This window comes from Lepidochelys olivacea (genome assembly GCF_965140295.1).
Source record: "Lepidochelys olivacea isolate rLepOli2 genome assembly, chromosome: 5".
Taxonomy (NCBI): Eukaryota; Metazoa; Chordata; order Testudines; family Cheloniidae; genus Lepidochelys; species Lepidochelys olivacea.
In genome coordinates this window covers 124,858,836-124,875,461 of record NC_140415.1, presented here as the reverse complement: position 1 = coordinate 124,875,461, position 16,626 = coordinate 124,858,836, and the positions used below count along the sequence as shown (strand labels likewise).

The following is a 16,626-nucleotide window of genomic DNA, read 5'->3' as shown; positions in this document are numbered from 1 at the left end:
ATTGAGCGGATGTTTTCAGAGAACTGTCCATAGTGACTTCAAGATCTTTGAGTGGTCACAGCTAATTTAGATCCCATCATTCTATATATATAGTTACTTGGGATTGTGTTTGTCAATATGCATAACTTTGCATTTATCAACATTGAATTTCATCTGCCATTTTGTTGCCCAGTCACCCAGTTTTGTGAAATCTCTTTGTAACTCTTCTCAGACCGCTTTGGACTTTATTATCTTGAGTAATTTTGTATGGTCTGCAAACTTTGCTACTTCACTGTTTACACCCTTTTCCAGATCATTTATGACTATGTTGAACAGCACTGGTCCCAGTACAGATACCTGTGGAGCCTGCTATTTACTTCTCTCCACTGTGAAAACTGACCATTTATTCCTACCGTTTGTTTCCTGTCTTTTAACCACTTACTGATCCACGAGAGAACCTTCCCTCTTATCCCATGACAGCTTACTTTGCTTAAGACCCTTTGGTGAGGGACCTGGTCAAAGGCTTTCTGAAAATCGAAGTACACTATATCCCCTGGATCACCCTTGTCCACATGCTTGTTGACCCCCTCAAAGAATTCTAGTAGATTGGTGAGGCATGATTTCCCTTTACAAAAGCTGTCTTGATTCTTCCCCAACAAATAGTGCTCGTCTATGTGTCTGATAATTCTGTTCCTCACTATAATTTCAACCAATTTGCCCGGTACCGAAGTTAGGCTTACCAGCCTGCAGTTGCCAAGATCACCTATGGAGCCTTTTAAAAAAATTGCTGTTACATTAGCGATACTCATATTAGCATCAGGCCTGCATCAGCCCCTGGGGGAATCTGCAGCTAAGTTAACACAGTCTGACCCCATCCTGCATTTTCTAGAGTGCCGGCTCTCTTTCTAGTGCATAGCTCCCACGTATCTCTTCGGCGCCAAAGGAGGGGCCTGGAGAAGTGAGCACTGCACACGACCCAACACATGCAGTTGCACACAACCACTGGAGTTCAAATGTGCGCTAGACAATGATTGAGCAGACGCAATGCCAAAAATAGATTCATCGATACGAAGGTCAGACACTCTCACAAACCTTGGGAGACAGGCCAGTCCTTGCCTACAGACAGCCCCCCAACCTGAAGCAAATACTCACCAACAACCACACACCACACCACAGAACCACTAACCCAGGAACCTATCCTTGCAACAAAGCCCGTTGCCAACTGTGCCCACATATCTATTCAGGGGACACCATCACAGGGCCTAATAACATCAGCCACACTATCAGAGGCTCGTTCACCTGCACATCCACCAATGTGATATATGCCATCATGTGCCAGCAGTGCCCCTCTGCCATGTACATTGGTCAAACCGGACAGTCTCTACGTAAAAGAATAAATGGACACAAATCAGATGCCAAGAATTATAACATTCATAAACCAGTCGGAGAACACTTCAATCTCTCTGGTCACGCGATTACAGACATGAAGGTCGCTATCTTAAAACAAAAAAACTTCAAATCCAGACTCCAGCGAGAAACTGCTGAATTGGAATTCATTTGCAAATTGGATACTATTAATTTAGGCTTAAATAAAGACTGGGAGCGGCTAAGTCATTATGCAAGGTAGCCTATTTCCCCTTGTTTTTTCCTACCCTCCCCCCCCGCCAGACGTTCTGGTTAAACTTGGATTTATGCTGGAAATGGCCCACCTTGATTATCATACAATTGTAAGGAGAGTGGTCAGTTTGGATGAGCTATTGCCAGCAGGAGAGTGAGTTTGTGTGGGGGGTAAGAAAACCTGGATTTGTGCTGGAAATGGCCCACCTTGATTATCATGCACATTGTAGGGAGAGTGGTCACTTTGGATAAGCTATTACCAGCAGGAGAGTGAGTTTGTGTGTGTGGTTTTTGGAAAAAACCTGGATTTGTGCTGGAAATGGCCCACCTTGATTATCATACACATTGTAAAGAGAGTGGTCACTTTGGATGGGCTATTACCAGCAGGAGAGTGAGTTTGTGTGTGGAGGGGTGGACAGTGAGAAAACCTGGATTTGTGCTGGAAATGGCCCAACTTGATTATCATACACATTGTAAGCACAGTGATCACTTTAGATAAGCTATTACCAGCAGGAGAGTGGGGTGGGAGTAGGTATTGTTTCATGGTCTCTGTGTATATAATGTCTTCTGCAGTTTCCACAGTATGCATCCGATGAAGTGAGCTGTAGCTCACGAAAGCTTATGCTCAAATAAATTGGTTAGTCTCTAAGGTGCCACAAGTACTCCTTTTCTTTTTGCGAATACAGACTAACATGGCTGTTACTCTGAAATAAGGTCAGAAGGGACCATTATGATCATCTAGTCTGACCTCCTGCACAACGCAGGCCACAGAATCTCACCTACCCACTCCTGTGAAAAATCTCACCTATGTCTGAGCTATTGAAGTCCTCAAATCGTGATTTACAGACTTCAAGGAGCAGAGAATCCTCCAGCAAGTGACCCGTGCCCCATGCTACAGAGGAAGGCAAAAAACCTCCAGGGCCTCTTCCAATCTGCCCTGGAAGAAAGTTCCTTCCTGACCCCAAATATGGCGATCAGCTAAACCCTGAGAATATGGGCAAGATTCACCAGCCAGATACTACAGAAAATTCTTTCCTGGGTAACTCAGATCCCATCCCATCTAACATCCCATCACAGACCATTAGGCCTATTTACCATGAATATTTAAAGATCAATTAATTACCAAAATCATGTTATCCCATCATACCATCTCCTAATAGACAGCAGAAAATATTTGCAATTCACAGTCCCTGCAAATGTGGGGCAGAGGTTGGCTCCAATGCATCTCAGGACAAAACTGTTTTCATCAACATACAGCAGAGTGACTGTTGTCTTCTGTGTCATTGCAGTGAGGCCTGGCACAGAAAGCTGCTGTAATATGGAGGATTCACACTGACATCAAGGGAGCTTAGTTGATTTATTCAGCTGAGGAGCTGGCCCAATGGGCCACATTTCCTTTCAATTGCACGGGTGTAGCTTCCTTTGAAGACAATGGGTTTCACTCCAGTATAACTGGAAACAGAATTTGTACCAGTATTTTACATCTGCATAGCACCTTCCATGCTGATAGGTCCCAAAGCCCTTCACAAGCTACATACACAGTATTCACCACCAGTGAAATGCAGCCATCTCTGAGAGGTTGAGAGCAGCAGCTAACTGATGTGAAGTAGGCTGCACTGTGTGAGGACGGAGTGGGCTCTGATTCTGATCTCACTCACTCCAGACAAGAATCAGAAGTTGCGGAGATACAAGAGTGTATCAAGGGTGAGCTCAGAATCAGGCTTCAAGACGATAACATTTTGGGCAAGGACCCTGGGAAAAGCCTCTGCACTTGCAAAGGGTGTCATGATGAGAGCTTTAGTGTCCACACAGCACAGGACCTTCATAGAATCATAGAATCTCAGGGTTGGAAGGGACCTCAGGAGGTCATCTAGTTCAACCTCTGCTCAAAGCAGGACCAACCCCAACTAAATCATCCCAGCCAGGGCTTTGTCAAGCCAAGCCTTAAAAACCTCTAAGGATGGCGATTCCACAACCTCCCTAGGTAGGAATCATAGAATCTCAGGGTTGGAAGGGACCTCAGGAGGACATCTAGTCCAACCCCCTGCTCAAAGAATGACCAACCCCAACTAAATCATTATTAAGTTGTCATCTGAAACATCCCAAGAGCTCACTGTATGGCATGCATTTTATCTGCCTTGGGAGGATTAAGGGATAAGTCAACCTTGCTGGGATCTGTCCCTGGAGTTTAGACCACTAAGGCCCCTTTCCTATGGAAATCTTGAGGCAGTGCGTTCATTTGCATGGCAGTACCCAGAATGCTCTTCACGTTCACAGCTCTCTCACTGGTAAGCTGGTCTCTGAGCTGTGGAAACAAACTGAACTGCTAAGCTGTGCTCATGGAGGGCTGGGATCTTTAGCCCTGTTACACTGACTTTCCAAGTGAGAAGTGGGAACGGTTTTGCCTCCAGAAATGTGGTGAGTTTGAATCCTGGTGAGGGGGGATTTCTGGTTCTGTGTTGGACAGGTAGGTTACAAATCTAGCATTGTCTTCAGAAAATACTGTGCTTATACCACACACAGGAGTCCATTGTACAGCATCATATCTCATCGATAAACAACAAATGGAAAACTTCCCCCTCTGGTTAAACATCTGCACAGTGCAATCAAGAGAAAGGCAAAGGTCCTGCTTAGGGAATCCTAATCTTATCAACTCTGCTCAGTGGGACCTGGCACTTTGTGTTTGATCACGACTGGCCTTTACATCAACACTTCCTTCTAGTTTGTATCTTCACCTGAATGGCTTTAGAGTTACAGGTAGAAAGAGTAATACTGACCTTCTAAATCCCTAAGCACCTTCCTCTGTGGGACAGGTTAACCGGGGGACCTAGTACCTCATTCTACTCTTAGGGAGACAGTGCACTGAGACTATGTTGGGAAAAGAGTATAGGTTGGCAAATGAAAAGAATGTCCTTTGATTTCTTTCACCATGCAAAGAGCTTGTAATATTCCTGTAAGTGCTTTGTTCTGTTGATTAGGACTGTTATTGAGACAGTAATGTATAGTTTGTACTGGATGCTCCTTTAACTTATAGATTCTAAGAACAGAAACGGCTATTCTGGGCTCCCACAGGCCAGAAAATTATACTCTGTGGTTCCTGCAAGAAGTCCATGACTTATGGTTCAGCTAGATATGAGCATGTTTTATGAAAATGTTATGGGTGTTCAAGAATTTCATGTACTGTCCTAGAACAGTAGCAATGACTTTGCTGTGTAGTCATTTTTCACTGTTTTTATAGCACTGTGGGATAATTTTCATGCATCACTATTTGCCAGATTATTATCGAATGTACTGATTTTATACAAATTTAACACTTATTGCAAAATCAAGGCAAATACAAACTACCAATAACTGTAGCACATTTACTGAAAAAATACCCAGAAGAAAGAATGGATCTCTACAGATTGTGATGGTATCTATTAGACCAGGGCTTTCAAGTGCAGCACTGGCAGAAATGATTAACAGGCCTCTGCCTGTGTCCATGTGGGAGGGATTTGGCTGAGAGTGCATTTTGCTGCAGAACCCAGATACAGCAGGAAGCAGTGCAGCCAGTCCCAGTGAGTGTTTTACCTCCATTGTCGACACTGGTACTGATTCTCTTCTCACACAGGAGGCATCAGGAGTGCCTCATGGAAGCCAGTGCAGTTATACTGGGTAAAAGCAGTGTGAACTCAGAACTAGGCCCGCTGCTGTGTCTCTCCTTTTGCTCCTTGCTCTAGTTGTGGTTTATTTTCTTTTAGTTCCTCATTAATGCAGGCCTCGGGATCGCAGGAGCCGGTGACCCAGATAGAAAAAGAAACTAGATTCTGCAGACCACACACCTCTCGTTTGCATGACCTGTTGAAAGTACCGTATAAAATCTGCCCTTGTGGACCCAGGAGCTGGGCAACTGCACTTTAACCCACCAAAGCCAAGCCCATCCTCCCAGCTTTACTGCTTACACTTACCATGCCTCTGCAGAGGGCATCTTGGCTGTGCAGCAGAGAGCTCTACGAGGAGCAAATGGACTGTGCTGCTGGGTGCAGACGTGAGCAATGACTCAGCAGCAGTAGGTGTCAGAGACTTGGTGGACACACTTCCTGGCTGCTGTGCTGCAATCCTCTCAGCCTGCATTGGGCACAATAGGCACCTTGCCGCACTACTCCTCCCCAGCTCCGCTCAGCAGGAAAGCAAACATCCTGTCAGACACTGACTCCAGGGTAACTCTAAAGGAAGGGAAGTGACCTCGTCCTGATTTACTGGCCAGTAAGTTAGTTGCTTTCTCCCAGCTGTCCTGGAAGCAGAGACTGATTGGTTAGTTTTTGTCCAGGCTTCTCACTGGGAAATGAATCCAGTTTTAACTATACTGTCTGCGCTCATCCTTATAAAAATGCATGTGGGATTTAGTTGAGGATTTGTCCTGCTTTGAGCAGGGGGTTGGACTAGGTGACCTCCTGAGGTCCCTTCCAACCCTGATATTCTATGATTCTATGTGCATGTTACATTAATTCAGGACCATTACAAGTGAGATTTGAAATCCTTCTAAGCCAGGAAACCCAATATCCAGCTCTTGAGCACCTTGTAGGTGTATGAGCTTGGATATGGCTTCACAAGCTCTGGAATAGGTTTCCAAGGGAGGTTGTGGAAACCCCATGATTGGAGGTTTTGAAAAACACACTGGGCAAACATGTCCAGGGTGGCCTAGGCTTATTGGATCCTGCCACTCTGCAGGGGGTTGGACTTGATTACTCGTCAAGGTCCCTTCCAGCCTGACATTTCTTTGATTCTGTGATTGCATCTTCTTTGAAAAATCTGACACTGTCACTTACCCAGGTCAATAAATACCACGAGCATTTTTGGTCTCCTCATCCTCTGAAGAAAGATGGATGAGTGGATTCTGTGCCTGGCCTGGTAATTTTTCATCACCGTTTTGCAAGCCCACATTGAACGATCACATAACACTAGGCAATGTAGCATACTAAGTGGCATAAATTTACCTTCCACTGCCACTCGCAGTGGAGGTGTTTTCCAGCATGGCCACCAGGATGTGAACAGAAATAGGAAGAGAGGGACCATCAATGTGAAAACACCCCTCACGAGCATCAGGGTTTTGTGCCTGGAGGTGTCCTTACATGACAGCTCACCCAATGACGGGGTTCCACAGAAGAAATGGTTGATGACGTTGGGGCCACACTGGGCTGGCCACAGCGTGGTGAGAGGAAGGGCAGGCAGCTGATTGCCCAGGACACCACTGCTACGTTGATGCACATTCTCCTGTTCACGACAGTGCGATATCGCAGCAGATTGCATATGGCTACGTCGTGCCGAAAGCCATCACTGTGAGCAGGAATTACTCGGCAGCCCCCAGGAACACAGTCATATATCCCTGTGCTGCACACAGCTCATAGGAATGCTCTTGTTGTTTGCTAGCATGTTACTCAGCATTTTGGGGACCACAGCAGATGTGGGGACCACAGGAGATGTTCAAAAAGGACAGATTGCTGAGGAAAAAGAACCTGGGGATGTGCAGGCGAGAATCCATGGAGGACAATGTAATTATAGTGAGGTTTCCAAACAGAGTTGCTGTGTAGATTAGGGAAAACACCACAAAGAGGAGCTGCTGCCGTTCGGGCTGATCGGAAAGACCCAGAAGAATGAACGTTGTGACCATGCTGTGGTTCTTCCTTCCCAGTCTATATCCCATGCTGGAGCTGTAATTCTCTGGTGAGATTGTAAAAAGAAAGTACAAACCCTGCTGAAAGCAAAGAGAACATGAATGCAGGGGAACACCATCTGTGGAGTAAACTAACATCCTGGCAGTTAATACAGATGTTTGTATTACAGTGCTGTATAACAGGCACAAATAGCGATCAAACCTGGGACCTCTTGAGTTAAAGCCATGGACCTTGACCACATGAGCTAAGCAGAGTCATAGAGTGTGTATGTGGACCAGTCACCAGAGTGAAACAAAGACTTGCACTGAGTCAATGTGAATTACACTTACAGGTGTCTCAGGTACGGAGGAGAAAACTACACACAGGTGTGAATGCATGAATCAGTCATAACTAGTGCAATGATCATCACATGCTCATTGTGTCTATATTGCCCTTCGCTCATAACTATCCATGAATGTACCATTTACCTAAACCACTACAAGAATCAACACTGCTACAACAAAGGCAAGGAGCCCGGAGAGCAATTTTCACCCCCCATCAAGGGAGCGGGGGTTAGCTCCCTATGATGGACACCCAGCCAGCCAGTTGGCTCTGGCCCTGAGTGGAGGTAGCAGGTGGGAGCTTTATGCAGCTGATGATCATTTAGGGAGTTTTTACTGTGCCCAGTGGCTCATTAGAGACTGTTTCTGTCACCATGGGTCTCCACCAGCACTGTGAAAATGGCAGAGTGGCTTACCAGCCTCTCAGGGGGAGGACTTCCGTCTTGGCCTCAGTATTTTGCTTATGATGACTCTGAAATGAGCCAGGAGAAATAGTGGCTGAGTTGGGCACAACCCTGGAAGGAGGCAGAAAGGTAATAAAGTCTGTGCTCACAAATCTGCTGGGCTCAGAAAGAGCTGACAGATGTGGCAATGTCCCTGGCCGATTGATATGCTGGAGCCTGTGCAGCAGAAGCAAGGAGTGATAATGAGGGCGATATCTCAGAGGGTGATATCACAGGCCATCCAAAAGTCAGAGAAGCCCAGAACAAACCAGACCTTTTTAGAGAGAAATGGCACACGTGATTAAGTGCATTAAAAGCAACCACAATACAGTGAGCCACATTGTTTATTCTCCAGGCAGCTTCATCAGCTCTGGTGGCTGTTCTTGGAGGTGTCCAAACTTTGGTTTATTCATTTGTCAAATGGCAGGTGAGCCTGGATGCTGTATTGCTCTAACAGGGAGTATAGAAAACATCACCGTTACTTTCATTCACCACTGTGCCCTAGTAAAGACCAGCCTGAAAGCTCTTAAGTAGTGCCTCGGTGCGCCGTATAGCAGAGAGGAAAACAGCAACACGCACTGTTCCGGGCTGTGCCTGAAGGCACCATCTAGCTCTCTCTTAACTATATGATGCCAGCACAGGTCTGACAGGCCCTCATTGACTAAATATCCGCAGGAGGACTCTGGCATCATGCAAGATCTCGTGCATGTCCTACAAACAGATTGGGTCAGCAATGAATGCCACATTACCTCACACGTCCTCTGAAGAGGACCATGTACCATGAATCATTCCATTTAAGTCAATGGGAGCTCTGAGAGAGTAATGGGCTCCTCATTGTGAGTAAGGGTATCATAATCTGGCCCTTAACAGGACTAGGGCTGAGAGGCCATTGGATCTCCCTATCCCAAACAGAATTAATTATAAATTTTCACCATGATTAATACTGAATGAAGGCTCCTTTCTAGGGCCACGTGGCAAAAGAATTGGGGCTCTGAAGATTTACCCAAAAATAGTGTGTTCCTGAGGGTAATGTAAATACTAGTCTGCCTGGAAAAAGCACACATCTGAGAAGGGAAGGGAAGGGAGGCAGATGCATTACTGGCCCTTCAAGAAAATAGGGCTCACTAACTGAAGAACCAAATGTAGAAGGTAGAAAAGACCAGCTTGGTTTAAAAGCCTAAACACTATGGGAATTTCTGCAGAACAGGGAAAATTTGTGAACCCCTTCACTCCTCACAAGGATTCTAAAGCGAAGCATGACTCAAAGAGTGCCTGGCCAATATCAGTAACTAAAACCTCAGTTCTGACATGGGAGGAGTCTGCCCATGCAAAGTCACTTATGGGGTTGGGGCCCTAATTCATCTCTGAGGACCAAAATCACTTGGGGCTCCATCCTTCAAGGTGCTGAATATCACAATGTAGTCAGTGGGAGCGGAAGGAGCCCAGCACCTGGCAGGATTAAGCCCGTAGACTGTTTCTGAGTCTATTTCTATAGAGAGAGTTCATAGCACAGTTCATCTGCTCCCTTTGGCAGACTCCCTGGACTGAGTCGGTTCTCTGCTGATTTCTACAAACATTTCCAATGGCTACTAGTTCCTTTTCTGACGGAAATTCTTAATGCTGTTTTGGAGTCAGGCTTGTGGCCTGAACCCATGACACATGCGGACATCTCAGTTACATAGAAAAGAGAGAGGCAAACAGCTGTTGTTCCTCTCGGACTATTTCTCTCTGTAATACCAGTATTAAAATAATAGCTGTAGCTGCTCTTTAACTAAGGTTGACAGGGTTTCTTTTCAAACTAATTTTGCATCCACTCTAAAATCCACATACATTCTCCTGTTGGCTTGAAAAGTAGCACACCAGTTCGGGGTCTAGTGTAGACTGTATGGGGCAAATTTGAGGACATTTGATGAGGGGTTCCTAAGATATAATTTTCCCACCCAAATTAGCTATTTTTAAACTTTGAAAAGTTTTCTAATGTTTTATGTGCAGAGATTGGGGAAAAAGCAAAGAATGGGAGGCACCTGCAATTACATCACTGGAATGACCCTGCTAAGATCCAGCGCCTGATGCCAAAGAGAACATCCAGTATTTGACTCAGAAAAAATTATTAGCTCTTGTTTATAAAACTAAGGAGTGGAACACTGCAGTGCTGTGGAAGTGGAAGTCCACCACGTACACATCCATTCCTGCCTCATCTCCTGTCCCAGGATGCAGGTCAGATCCTTCACCCAAATCCCCAAAAATGCCATCTCAAAGCATGCTTACTCCATGACTTAGGGGATCTGAAATGACATGCTCAAAAGAGGTACAAAACATTTTGTTAAATAGCCATAGAACACGCCACACATACCTACATAAATGGAGGCGATTAGATACTTGGTGCCAACAAAACCAGATTGTATCAATCTCAGCCTCCTTACCCCTAATATTAGACTACTTGTTAGAACTTAAAAAGTGGGGCCTTTCCATGAGCTCAATAAGAGAACACCTCCCCGCTATCACAGCGTTTCACTACAAAGTAGATGAATTATCAATCTTTGCCCACCCACTTACCAAACGTTTCCTCAAAGGCCTTACCAACATCTACCTGGAAGTGCAGAATCCTACTCCACCATGGAACCTCAGCCTAGAGTCCTTTGGGTCCTCAACGGTCCTCCATTTCAACCCATGGTGACATGTTTGCTACTACTCCTTTCCATGAAAGTAGGGCTCCTCATGGCCATTACACATCCACCGGACGAGTGGCAGAGTTGGGAGACCCACCACACACAATCTTTTTCAAAGATAAAGAGTCCGAACCCTCAGTATTTCACCTCAATCAACCCATCCACCTACCGACATTCTATCCCAAACTCCATGAGGATAGACAGCAGTCCACACTACATATTCTGGATGTACACAGGGCAATAGCCTTTTACATAGAACAAATCATTTCACAAGTCCCCAAAGCTGTTTGTCTCAATCACAGCATGAGCCAAACGGAACGCCATATCCAAACAGTGGCTATCCAAATGGATTTGATATTTCATCAAACTGTATTACTATCAACATGACCCTGCAGGGATTTGGACACATTCCACCAGAGCCTTATCGGCTTCCATAGCATTCCTTTAACAATGTTCCCATTACTGAAATCTGTAGGACTGCAACCTGGGCCTCAGCCCATACAGTTATGCAGCATTATGCATTAGAGCAACATGCAACATCTGATGCCTCATTCAGGCTCACTGTACTGCCATTTACCACAACTTCAACTCGAAAGCCCCCTCCTTCCACCGGAGGCACTGCTCTGAAGTCACCTAAAATGAAGCACCCACAGGGACATCACTTGAAGAAGAAGAGAAAGTTACTCACCTTGTGCAGTAACATAGGTTCTTTGAGATGTGTGTCCCTGTGGGTATTCCATTACCCTCCCTCCTCCCCTCTGCTTTGGAGTTTCACAATAATACTCGGCAATAGAGAAGGAAGGGGCGGGGGGGTTGGTCGCACAGCACCAGATAACCTCCCGAAGCTGTGTGAGATGGGGACCACACAAGTGCGACCCAACCAGGCACTGCTACCACAAATCTCCAATTACGAGCGCCAGGGTGCACGGATACCTAAAGTGGAACACCCACAGGGATATACATCTCGAAGAACCTATGTTATCGCACAAGATGAATAACTTTCTCTTGCTTACTTTTCAGCACAAGCCTGAAACGGCTCAGAGTGCTGATAACGCCCCCAAATGTGCATGAGTGGAAAGGCAGGGACTCCAGAGATGAGTTCAGGGTGAGGAATAGAGATTAGCTGGACTCTCCACTCCTGGCCATTATGCTCTCTAGTCATGGGCAGTGGGTAGGAGAGTCTGAGCCTCCCCAAACAGCCAGGCATGGCCCCGCCCACACTCTGCCCCCAGGGCTCCGCTTTGGCAGTGCCACTGGGCTCCAGGGGCTGGGACCATGCCACCCGCCATCCCTGGGCTGAAGCAGCACCATGCACTTTCCCCCACGGCGCTCCAGGTCTGGGGGGGGCTGCAGGCACTAGCCAGCCTGGGGCGTTGGAGGGACTCTGGGTTCCGGGGTGAGCGGAAGGGGTGGGGCCTTGGGTGGAAAGGGTGGGGCTGGAGGCTAGCATCCCCCAGCCAGCAGTTCACGCATCGTCCTTGTCTCTAGCAGGAGTTACCACTACTTTGACCTTGGTTCATGTGTATAGTTATGAGGCTGAAAATGTGTCCTCATGGCTTAAAACAAGCGCAGGCAAAACTCTCCAGGAGCAGAGGGGGCAGTTCACACCTCATCAGGGCATATGTGAAACAAACCCAGCCCAGCCTCACAGAAACAAAGGACACTGGCCTAGGCAGCAACAAAGGATCTGTTGGACTCTTGAGTGAGTCACCCCCCTTCCCTTGGTCAGTTTGGGACTACGATGAGGTAATGCTCACCTGACTCTGAAGGGGGGCACAGCCAAGAGGGAAGAAAGAACATGATAAAAGGGAGAGATGTTTGCCATGCTCTCTCTCTTCCACCTCCATCTACAGACACCACCAAGCAACTGAAGTGCTGATCAAAGGGGAGAGCCTGAAGGGCAACCAGCTAGCCTGTGGTGAGAAGCATCTTAGTTTGTAAGGGCACTGAAAGTGTTAAGATCACCTTAGAATGCGTTTTACTTTTATTTCATTTGACCAAATCTGACTTGTGCTTTGACTTAAAATCAATATTTTGTGGTTAATAAATGTTTGTTTATTCTACCTGAAGCAGTGCATTTGGTTTGAAGCATGTCAGAGACTCCCCTTGGGATAACAAGCCTGGTGCATATCAATTTCTTTGTTAAACTGATGAATTGGACACTGCAAGATGGAGATTCCTAGGGTTGTGTCTGGGACTGGAGATATTAGCTAGTGTCATTCGGTTGCACAATCCAAGCGGCAGCTGGCCAAAAGTGCTCACTCATGTCGCTGGGAGCAGCTTACATGCTAGAGGCTGTGCATGAACAGCGGAGCAGGGTAAGGCTGGCTCCAAGAGTCGAGAATTGGAGTGACCTAGCAGATCACCGGTCCAGATAACACCAGGGGAACGTCACACCTCAACAACTGTTGGGTAGGCCTAACCTTTGTTCAGTTTGCTCTCAGGTAAATTTGACACCTCTGTGGGTGGCTCCAAAGCAGCTTCCTTAGAGAAGCAGCAAAGCCAGGCTACAGCTCCCTCCCTCTGCCAAGGCTCAGTGGAAGGTGGATGGTTCTGAAGTGGCTTCTGTAGAGAAGCAGCAGAGTCAGCCTGAGATGGAGCAGAAGGTGAAACTGACACAAAACAGAAGGTGGTTAGTTCTGAAGTGGCTTCTGTAGAGCAGCACTAGAGCCAGCCTGAGATCAAAGCAGAGCAGAAGGCGGAGGTCTTGTAGAGTAGCAAAGTGTCTTTAGATGTATAACATGTCACTAAACACAGCAAAGAATATCACTTGTCAAATGTCAGCTCTATGTAAACTGAAAAACGTAGTCATTTGTTCAGTCTTAAGGTCCTAACTCACAAAGGGAATGAAGCAGGAGTTGAATTAACTATCTTTGGGGGATGTTTTAGCTCCTAAGGGCAGATGTTGTCGTTAATTATAACAAGGTGGGGAAGTATGGCTGGCTTACTTCCAAAGGAGGAAATCTTGATAGACGAGCCATTCCAAAAGAGAATACTCAACAATATTAGTCCTGTTTCATCAGCCCTTATAGCAACAGATCCTAACAAGTTACCTGTGATGGGGTGTACCTACTCAGCGACACTACCTATTTCCTAATCTCATCAGACTTGGCACGATAGGGAAGTAAGCCTGAGGTTTTAATATTGTTCAACAGACTTGCCTGATTTCCCTGTCTTATGTAGCACTAGTCTGTCATTGCCACAGAAGTGTCTGTATTTAAACATTGTCTCCCAAAATAAATACTACAGCATTCAGACAAAGACTAGGGCTCATATAATATGTCAAAAACCTGAGTAAGTGGTCTCCTTTTTTATGCCTGTTGGAGCAAGCGGAGGTACAGCTACATCTTCCTCCTCACCACTGACCCATAATTCAACCTTAATCTCATCATCAAGGTTCTACAGAAAGTGATGCTTGTTGAGTTTCTCTTCTAGTGCCACATACGTGACCACTCATGAGCTTCTGCCAGTACAGAAATGTACCTGTCGCTTTCTGGGTTGAGTCAGCTTGGGTCTTGACCATCTGTTTGGTGGGTTGTAAGCTACTACTTTCTTCCAAGGCCTATGTCAGGGTTCCTTCCCCACTCTGAACTCTAGGGTACAGATGTGGGGACCTGCATGAAAACCTCCTAAGCTTACTTTTACCAGCTTAAGTTAAAACTTCCCCAAGGTACAAACCATTTTACCTTTTGCCCTTGTACTTTATCGCTGCCACCACCAAACGTCTAACAGATACATAACTGGGAAAGAGCCCGTTTGGAAACGTCTTTCCCCCCAAAATCCTCCCAAACCCTAACCCCCTTTCCTGGGGAAGGTTTGATAAAAATTCTCACCAATTTGCAAACGCTTGGATCTTAAGAACAATGAAAAAAACAATCAGACTCTTAAAAGAAGAATTTTAATAGAAGAAAAAGTAAAAGAATCACCTCTGTAAAATCAGGATGGTAAATATCTTACAGGGTAATTAGATTCAAAACATAGAGAATCCCTCTAGGCAAAACCTTAAGTTACAAAAAGACACAAAAACAGGAAGCTACATTCCATTCAGCACAGCTTATTTTCTTAGCCATTTAAAGAAAACAGAACCTAATGCATATCTAGCTAGATTACTTACTAAGTTCCAAGACTCCATTCCTATTCTGTTCCCAGCAAAAGCATCACACAGACAGAGCGAGAGAGGCTTTGTTTCTCCCTCCCCCAAGCTTTTGAAAGTATCTTGTCTCCTCATTGGTCATTTTGTTCAGGTGCCAGCGAGGTTATCCTAGCTTCTTAACCCTTTACAGATGAAAGAGTTTTTCCTCTGGCCAGGAGGGATTTTAAAGGTGTTTACCCTTCCCTTTATATTTATGACAGCCTATTGCCACGATGTCAGTTGACTGACCTGGCTCTCTACCCATAGTACCCTGTCAGACATGAAAATCTTTCCCTGAATCCTGAGGTGGTATTACTCTGCTAGTATTACTGACTTACTATTCCTGCAACTGTCACCAGCCTTAGTCTCAATTGAGCGTAAACTAAAGACACCCAAGGGTATAAAATATAGCCTTAGGTCTCAAATACTACTGCTTCTAACTGGAAGTGTCTCTGTTTCCTTGAGACATGACTTCACCTTCTAGTCCCAGTTTCTCTCAGCTCAGTTAGCATAGGCAGCTCTGTTGCTGCTTCTTGGAGATTCTGGGTGAAACTCTTTAGCAACAACATAATTTAGTAAACATGAAATAGGGATACCATCTGCTATGGCAGTACAGCTCCCCTTAAAAGTAACCAGCCATGAAGGACAAGGAAAGAATTGGATTTATGCCACCTGATGCAGCTGTGATGTATAAAGTGCCAAAAAAGCTATTCCTTGGGGAATTCTGTGCCACTGTGGGCACGCATAATTAATATGCCATGTATATTTTTTTCTGCAGAAAATAACTTCTGCCAGAAAGTTGCTGCAGTTCCACCTTTTTCCCACCAGAGGGTGTTGTGGCACTAAAACAGAGCAACAGCTCCCAGCCAGCCCCCCACTTCCATAAGGATGAGAAAGAGCCTGCCTTGTTCACAGCGCCTGTCAGGTCAGGAGACAGGGGATATGGGGAGATAGACGGCATGGGGCACATAGGGTTGCTGGGGGTCACAGACAGACATAAGAGCTAGTGGATGAGGACAGACTGGGGCAAGGGCTGAATGGGAGTGGAGATACAAGGTCACAGAGACTGCATTATAGTGCTTACTACCTCCTTTTTGTGTCTCAAAGTACCAGCTGATGTGGTGTATCCCTCTGGACTATGGGCTGACTCTTGAAGAACCGGGTGAGGCAGACTGAGAGTGCTGTCTGTGGGACACTTTCCCTGCATCGCCAGAGAGGGGAAGACTCTGCCAGTGCAAGCTCCGGAATGGTCAGAACTCGGCTGAATAAACTTATTTCTTCAGAAAGCAAGCCTCCCTCAGCTGTAAAAACGAACGGGGACTTGATGCATCACAGCATTGCGAGTGAGCAGTAGCGCGGATCACCTGCTGTCACCAATATGAATACAGCTCATCTCAGCAGGGATTAAAAGTTGTTCCCATTTAATGGAAGTTTGGTAGCCTCTATTGAGAAATGTGCAGTTCCAGTTTCCATGTCCCATATTCATGATTGTAGATTGTAAGATGTTGGGAGTAAGAACTGTCCTTCACAATGTTTTTATACAGGGCCTAGCACAATGAGGCCCTTTAGGGAGATCTCCAGTAGGGTCAGAATTGCCTTGCTTGCTATAAGTTGATGAGAGTTGGCAGCATTGTAAAGATCAGAAGTGAAAAAATCAGAAGAGAGCAAAACATTATTTAATTCTTAAAAAAAAACAACTCATCTGAACTTTTGGGATTGGCAATACTGTAAACACTTGCAACTACATCCAGAGTCAAAATCACCACACATCTGTACTGCAGACCCTGCGAGCTTCCCTCCTCTCCAACACCT

General features: G+C 45.8%; 2 protein-coding genes across 3 annotated transcripts in view; both read right to left on the bottom strand.

The window, feature by feature from the left end:
- The window catches only part of LOC311521297 (stimulated by retinoic acid gene 6 protein-like), a 51,761-nt gene extending 45,936 nt beyond the window's left edge, over positions 1-5,825 (bottom strand). For both annotated transcript variants that reach the window (XM_084629581.1, XM_084629582.1), the window contains exon 1: positions 5,544-5,825. In XM_084629581.1, the coding sequence (XP_084485707.1) occupies positions 5,544-5,563 (20 nt within the window). In that variant the 5' untranslated portion in view covers positions 5,564-5,825. The remainder of the gene's footprint in view (positions 1-5,543) is intronic.
- A 357-nt stretch (positions 5,826-6,182) lies between these two features.
- Positions 6,183-7,246, bottom strand: OR13F1 (olfactory receptor family 13 subfamily F member 1; the record flags this gene model as incomplete). Its single annotated transcript, XM_084629605.1, is given in 7 exon segments — positions 6,183-6,191; positions 6,673-6,785; positions 6,788-6,895; positions 6,898-6,925; positions 6,929-6,987; positions 6,990-7,050; positions 7,052-7,246. Coding segments are annotated over 7 exon segments (573 nt in total).
- Positions 7,247-16,626: the final 9,380 nt, after the last annotated feature.